Consider the following 8,362-nt stretch of genomic DNA (forward strand, 5'->3'; position numbering starts at 1 on the left):
CAGATTATCAGTGGCAGAGCGGCTCTTACGGAACCCACCCTGGGATAGAGCCAGAAGGCCCCGAGACTCAAGTAGCCAACTCCAACCTCTGGCTCACCATGCATTCGAGCAACTTGCACATAACATGGGTGAGGCTAATTGGGCGCTAGCTGTCCACCTCCAGGGGGTTCTTGCCACGCTTGAACACTGGGATGATAATGCTTTCTTGCCAATGAGAGGGGAACTCACCCTCAACCCAGAGATGGTTGAAAAGTTCGAGGAGGTGTTGCTAGCAGTCCACTGAGAGGTGTTTGAGCATCTGATAATGGATACGATCCGGCGTGGGAGCCGTATCAGGGCAAGTGGCTAGGGCACTGTGGAATTCCCACTCACTGAATGGAGCATTGTATGATTCGGGGTGGCACGTATGGAATGAAAGGCTCTAGCTTTCCAAATGCTCTTTCAGGGTGCAGAGGGCCAGAGGGTAATTCGTAGAAGTGGAACTCTGAGCATAATGCTCTACTAACAGTTCTGCAATCTTGTCTGATTCAGTACAGACTGCTACATTCAGGGAAAGCCCGGGTACGCTGACGGGTGTCTGATACCGATAGTCACCTAATCTTGCACCAAACCTGAGATGGAGAGGTACAAGTGCCAATGGTAGAGACATACTGTTCCCAGCACTCCTGCTTCCATCGCCGAATAAGGCGTCGGGCTTGGGCATGGAGCCATTTAAAGATAATGAGGTGTTCCAATGATGGGTGCCACTTATGACGCTGGAGGGTAGGCCTGCGATCTTCAAGTGCCTCAGCAATCTCCGGTGACTACCAAGGCAAAGTCATCCACCTGGAAGAACAGGAAATTGTAGATTCCGCGGCAGAAACGATGCCTGTGGTGATCGTGTGAACCACCACATTAATGGCACCATGAGAAAGAGGCTCCAGAGTGGCAATGGAGGCGAACAAGTCCCAGTCAGCTTTATTCAAAGCCCATCTGGGGAGGCGCCCAGGTGAGTGACGCTGGAGCAGTGACAAAGATTGGAAAGTAATCACTACCGCACAAGTCGTCATGCACACTCCATTGGACAAATGGTAGAAGGTGAGGGGTGCAGACCAGAAGGTCGATGGCTGAGTTCGTGCCATGCGCCACACTGAAATGTGTGGAGTAACCATTATTTAAATGAGAAAGGTCGACCTGTGCCAAGACTTGGTCAATGACAGTGCCTCAGCCTGGAGCCTCCAACCCACCCCACAAAGGGATATGGGCGTTAAAGTCGCCCAATAACAGAAAATGTGGCAGCAATTGGGCTATCAGCGCAGCCAATATATGCTGCAGGACATCACCATCATGTGGAAAATAGTGACTGCAGATATTAACAGCCTGAGGCGTCTACACCAGAACAGCAACAGCCTCTAAAGGTGTTTGAAGAGGGGCACACTTGCTGTAAAGAGTGTTAAGGACCTTGACACAGACTCCACCAGATACCCTCTCATAAGCTGCTCGATTCTTACAATAACCCCGATAACCACGGAGGGTGGGGGTTTGCATTGCCGGAAACCAAATTTCCTGGAGATCAATGCAGAAGAAAGGGCGAAGGCTGAGAAGTTGGAGCTCAGCAAGGTGGTGGAAAGAAACCACTGCAATTCCACTGGAGGATGACATTGTCCACAGCTGGAAAAGGCGTGATGGGACTGAAGAGGCATATTATGCCACTTGATCACCCGCTGCCACCGACTGAGTACCCGAGAGATCAACTGCCGTGGTCAAGGGGGCAAGTGTAGTCTTATGGCTCGGGGCTGGAAGTACAGTGGGTAGACATATGGCCAAACTTCCAGCACTTAAAAACACCGCACAAGGGGAGGGATATAGGGCTTGATGTCACAGCAGTAGACCATCACCCTGACCTCCTCAGGCATTGTATCACCCTCGAAGGCCAAGATGAAGGAACCAGTAGCGCCTGATTATCCCTCGGACCCCAATGAACACGCCGGACGAAATGAACATCTTGCCACTCTAAACTGGCGTGCAGCTCGTCATCAGACTGCAGAAGAAGGTCCCTGTGGAATATAACACCCTGGACCACATTTAAACTCTTATGGGACATGATGGTAACTGAAGCATCCCCCAGCCTGTCACAAGTGAGTAACTCCCGTGACTGGGCACAGGATGCTGTTTTTATCAAAACTGACCCAGATCTCATTTTGGACAAGCCCTCCAGCTCCCCAAACTTGTCCTCTAAATGCTCAACAAAATACTGAGGCTTCATGGACACAAAGGATTCCTCATCAGCTCTTGTACATACTAGGAAGCGGGGCGAATAAGCTTCACGGCCATTCTTAGCCTTTCATTCCTCTCATGGTGTGGGCAGGGAGGGGAACAATTTGGGCTCGTATGTGTTTGCATTAAATTGAGCCCTGGAAGGCTTAGAGACTGCTGGTGGCTGGCCACCAGCAAGAGAAGATGTGCCACGCTTCATTTCATTTCATCCGCCCTGATGCTACCCACTCCGACCAAGGGCCCTCCCCACAGGCGCCAAACAGCCGCAGCAAGGGCCACCTGGCAGGATGGCCACTGCCGGGAGTCCCGATTCCCCAGGGAGACAGGCATCTACTCCTTGGCATACATGAGGAGTTAACGGCACAGGCATCAGCAGAACGATCACCATGTTGTCAGAGGTGCTACAACCAGGAGGGTACATGGCGACCCCACCACAACGGACTGGCTACCATGTTGAATATCAGGTACGAAGAAGTCCATGGTCGTCGGCAGTGCAGAAAGCGACATAGCATAGTGGATGGCGGAAACTGCGCCCAGGAATGTATCCTCGCCCAAGAGACGTAGAATGAGCGGTACTGCAATGTGGGAAATCAGGCTAAAGATCTCAATGCGCAATGGATACAATGCACAATGTAAGGCGCCCTTCCCCAATTGGCTCGCTCTTTGGAAAAATTTGGGAGTATTGAGGTAAAACCCTACAGGGGACCATCACATAAAGGTTGAAACATGTGGCTCCTTTTAGTCGCCTCTTACGACAGGCAGGAATACCGCTGGCCTATTCTAACCCCTGGACCTACGGGTGGGGGGGGGGGGGGGGGTTGGTTGGTGGATAAATGCAGTATCACAATACCTGTTTATTCTTAATTATGAAGCAAAGTTCCTTTGGACGTGCATCCATGTCCGAAGGAACAGGCACTGCAGCAACTACAGCTATTACGAAATACATTAAATGTATTCCTTTGGACAAGCATGCACATCCATACGAACTTTGCATTTTAATTCAGAATACCACAGGTACTGCAATATAGTATTAGCTTTAAAGTTGATCACATATAATATTTTTACATCAATAAACACAATGTTATTCAGTCTACTAACAACCCTACTCTTACCTTCAAACACAACGAAAGCTTCCCCACAAATAGTCTACAGCTGGTACTTTTAAATCATGATGTATGCATAAATATACACACTCTTCAGAAGTGTACTCCTATGAATTACAGATCTAACACATGTGAAAGACTACGAATCAGTTTTTTGTAAACATCAAACCTTAACATGTACCATCTGAAATATTTAGTGTGTTACTAGTATAAGAACATATTAAACAAATTATGAATAACTGCTTTCGCACAAACACAAATTACTACCATTGCAGTTAGATAACTCATAATCAAGTGCCACTAAAATTAATTCATATTCTAACACACAGTTCTCTCATGGAATGCAACTGATAGCTCACAATAGCAAGTCAGAAGGCAGTGCAATAAATAACAACAAATGAAACTAAATAAATGAAATTAACATCACTATGTCAAAATAGCATAACTTACCTATTAACGTAACACATACAAGAGACTGAGCAAATAAGATGATACAGCGGTATTGTTTTAAAACACATCATTAACTGTAATTTCACACTGATTGAAGTTTTGTAATTAGCAGCATAGGCCTATTACAAAAAAAGAAAAACTAAACCAATCATGTTTCAATAAGAGCTTAGCTTCTATATTTTTAAAATTATGATTGGGCAAAAATACTGAATTAAACCAGATGTCATTTAGCTTCCAAAGTAATTCTTGAGTGTCTCAGATTATGACATGTCGTTTGTATACTGTTCATGTACATGTATATGTACACTGTAAAGGTGTGCTTAAACTGTTCAAATAAATCTATAACAAGAGCCACAGTTTCAATCTCTTTTCCCCCCTCTATATGGCAGAGCAGTTTAAAAGTGTGTTTAAAAGGACTTTGATGTGTAATTCCTTCACCTATCAAAGCCTTAGCAACAGCAATTAAAATTAATAATATTAGCTGCATTCAATTTTCAATCATTATCAGTCTTATGAATTGTAAATTTACTAGAGTCTGAATGTCTCCTCTGTACAATTAACATAATTATTACAGAAGACATTATCAACTCCAGTTTTTATATGCTTGACTTGAGACTTAGAGATTAATCTTTTGTATAGGTGTGTGAGATTGCCTCTTGTCTAGAAGAAGATGGAAACCATGGTACCTCACAAGCAAATAGCTGCAGTGAAAGACAATCCCACTAGCACTTTATGGCATGTTCATTAACATAATAGTTGTCCAACTGACCGAGTCAGCAACAGCAATTTGTACTGGACTTTTGCTTTGAACCTTTATATAATAATGTTGTGGAGCGTGATCGTTATATGCAGGCATTACGTTTGGTAAATAGCATGTGGCAAGAAGACATTCTGAAGAAGGTGTGATGGTTGAAATGGCACTATCCTGTGGTCAATTTCAATATTAGGAAACCAGATAAGTGTGTTATTTGTAACAAGCTGATGGTTATTTGATAAATCTGACAGCCATACATTAACAGACATATACGTGAAAGGCCAAGCACACTTTTACTCCTTTAAAAGTATTGGTATACTACATTAAATGTCCGAAATACGAAAAACACATAAAAATAGCAAGTGACTCCTCCCCCAATAAGACCTGTGGACTCGTGTGGTGTCATGGAGAAAAACCGTAATAACTGATTTGGCACAGACAATCTTTTATTCATATTTATAAATTACTTCTCGTTTTTGGTGCAATTGTTCAAGTGGTTTTATGCCTAAAAGTTGGGTGTATCCAATTTGGTTACCGATTGGCTGGGAAGTGAAGTGAAAAATTTTGAATTTTTGGGGGTTTTCTGTTGTGGCTTGTTTCAAAAGGTAGCATATGTCTTATTTTCATTCAATTTTAGTTTGTATGCTGTTTACTGTAGGACAGGTGATCACGATTTTCAGTTTTAAGTATGGGGTAGTTGTATTGGGGAAGGATAGCATTAGCTATATAAATTTGTGTTTCAATTTCTATATTGAATGGTGTTTTATTATTTTAAAAAACTATATTAAAAAACTATTTTGTTTCTGCTAGTCAAAGTTTTTGGCGCAACCGTCTTTTGATAGCTAAGTATGTTACTAATATGTATGTAATAACTTTTCAATTTTTAAATTAATTTATTAATATGTATTTATTGGATATTGTGAATTTCATTTTAGCTACATAAGTAGGCCTAAATGGAAAATAATTATACTAAATGTACATTCATACTGATGTGTTATGGGTGTCTTAGTGATTTTGTTTTTTTTAGTTGGAATTATAGTGTTCATGTCAGCTGTGTTGGTTAAGTGCTATAGTAATACTGGTCTTATAATACAAATGGTTTTTCAATAGTGTGTTTCCCTGTTGATGGATGATGTGAAGTTTATTTTTGTTCATATAATGATACCATCTGTGCATCGTAAATCGTTTGTTATGTTTCTGATATCTCTGTTTCGCTTTTGGTGAATATTGTAGAGTTGATTTTAGCTATATAGGCTAGGTTAATTTTCCATTTTATTTATGTGACGTGAGGTTAATGATTTTAACCTTATTTTTGGGTTTCTTTCTTATTTGAGTGGGAGGGAAACGGTTTGCCATAACCCAAACCCTCCGACACCCATTAGCGTCCTGTTAGTTACATTCTTTTGTATGTTTATTTTGATTTTATGAGTCTGTCATGGTTGCCATTTGGATATTCCAGAGCTGCTCAAGTGCGTCATTCTGATAACATCACGGGTCAAAGTCAACACGCGGTACTGAATACTTCGCTTTCCCACACTGGCAGTAGTTTTTCCTCAGTAACTGTTGATTTGATGACTGGTTAAACCGCCCACAGAACAGAATTGTACACCTATGGGACTAGATGTCCGAACTCCCTGGGCTAGTACTACTGGTAGAAACGATTTGGTCTAAAATGACTTGGCCAGAGCGTCAGCATAAAAAAAATTAACAGCTAACATCTATCAGCATTGTAAGCGCCTAATTCTTTATAATTCCAGGACTATGTCTGAAACTCTGATCTGACAAAGAGAATTTTTTTATAGCTTACCACACAGATACATTCCAACTAATGACATTCAACTATCCTTTAACGAACATACAATTGCTTGCCCCTGTCGCAAATCGGTGACAACAGATGAGACCGTATTCATTTTCGGACAGGGTACAGCTTTCTCATGTTCTCTGCTTTCTGAAAATGGTGGCCTGTTATGCCGGCAACGTCTTACAGCATGTAACATTTTATTTCCCACTACCCATCGGCATTACTGAGAAACGGAACTGCATAAAAATTTAGTAACTGGAGCGTAAGAGTCACGAAAATTTTAAAAATTTTCTAACAGTGGGCAAAAATATCATTAAACAAAGAAATCAAAACTTTTCGACAACTTAGCATGTTAGAACTGGCACAGTTATATTAGGATCACACTAACAATAAAAATGCTAACTGTACAGTGATTCCTGAACCATTTGTATTTGCAATTCGTTTGTACTTTCAATCAATTAATATCACATTGTCAGAAAAATGAAAGTGTGGATTATTTGCTTTGAATGTTGCAACAGCGATTGACTTCACATATATCTGTGTTCCTTACTTTAAAGAAAAAAGAAATACAATTTACTAACCTCTTTCACCAGAAGCTTGTCCCTCACAGAAACGCGTTTATTTGCATCGGTCGGCGTGTTCGGAGGAGCATCAGTTTCTTTCTTCAGCTTTCGTGTGAGGGTGATCATAATACAAGTCTGAAACTGCAAAAATGTTCTGCTACTCGTGCGAAGAACACTTATTTTTTCCGTACAGAAGGATGAATTCATTTGGAACATGAAACTCCCAACGCGAACATAGACATTCAGAAAAGTTCGGGACTCCGGTATCACTCGCATAGGTTAAGTAAACACAAACTCCACGCAAATAGCATACATCTGAAGGCAAGTAAAGACTGTGGCAACTGACCTACAATACATCCATAAGATACTGCAGCTTTTTGACAGATATCGTAAATTACAGAAATAACTCATTCATTGTAACTACGGCCACTCGCACCAAAGATAATAACCACAAACACATGTAAACAAAGTGTGTAACCAGTTTTGCCAAGTCTCCAAAACGAAATAACGTAATTGCATCTACAAATAAAAGCCATAAAAGAACTGAAATAAAACAAGGTGTATTATTGTGCAATTTATTTTTGCAGTAATTATACAATGCGACAGCCTAGCATTATTTATATTTATTTTGTTAACTGTGAATGTATTTTTTTAATTACATATGCTTGGTAACTCGAAAACAACAGCCTTGCAAAAGTTCACAACGGATGATATGCATCACTTTACATCTTAATTTAAATATGAATTTGTATCCTTGACGCCTACATCTTCTACTGCTTCATCCAGTACTGCGGTGTAGTGAGGTTGACTGACATTCGCAAGACTGCTTTGTTTCACTTGTGTTTGCAACGGAGAAAGGAAGGATGTAATCCTTAAAATACGTATTGTGCTGTCGAAGCTGCCCTGTTCGCTCTTTAAGAATAGCATTCAGCATCTCAGAACTCAGTATATGCGAAGTTTCTTTTAACTACACTCATTTGACTAAAGTCCCTTTCCTCGGGAGCCCATGCAGGAATGTGGAGAGAGAATGCAAAAGAAGCCAACGCATTAACAGGGTTTTCCCTGTCGCACTCTGTATCTGTATAACTTGCAGCAATGACAAGAATGATGACTTCAAAATTAAAGATAATCAAATCAATAAAGTGGAGAAAGAAACTTTCCCGCGCAAAAGAAGGAAACGTGTGGTTTCTTCGGGAGAAAGGAGACCCAGTGTCCTATGATAATGCAGTGTGTTTGTACGTATTTTATTTTGGGTGAAGAAATGGTCAATAGCGTAGTTCTGTTCATTAAACAGTGTGTTCAAGCTTCATTAATTCCGATCCACCAAGATGTCAGTAACTACAGTGGTGACCCCAAGTCAGCGATCATTCACAACAACTGTTAAAAGAAAAGAAAAAAACCCTTGACGTCTATATTTATGTGCTGCTCCATGACT

At 41.2% G+C, this 8,362-nt stretch overlaps 1 protein-coding gene across 4 annotated transcripts in view; it reads right to left on the reverse strand.

Moving 5' to 3' along the window:
* The window catches only part of LOC126187351 (NEDD8-conjugating enzyme UBE2F-like), a 69,080-nt gene extending 61,666 nt beyond the window's left edge, over positions 1 to 7,414 (reverse strand). Inside the window, exons 1-2 of one of the 4 annotated variants that reach the window (XM_049928376.1) lie at positions 7,274 to 7,414; positions 6,946 to 7,068 (exon numbers count right to left, since the gene is read on the reverse strand). In XM_049928376.1, the coding sequence (XP_049784333.1) occupies positions 6,946 to 7,053 (108 nt within the window). In that variant the 5' untranslated portion in view covers positions 7,054 to 7,068; positions 7,274 to 7,414. Of the gene's footprint in view, positions 1 to 6,945 lie in introns of all 4 variants that reach the window. The other 3 variants (XM_049928377.1, XM_049928378.1, XM_049928375.1) reach the window with 3 other exon arrangements.
* Positions 7,415 to 8,362: the final 948 nt, after the last annotated feature.

Source organism: Schistocerca cancellata, chromosome 5, assembly GCF_023864275.1.
Source record: "Schistocerca cancellata isolate TAMUIC-IGC-003103 chromosome 5, iqSchCanc2.1, whole genome shotgun sequence".
Taxonomy (NCBI): Eukaryota; Metazoa; Arthropoda; class Insecta; order Orthoptera; family Acrididae; genus Schistocerca; species Schistocerca cancellata.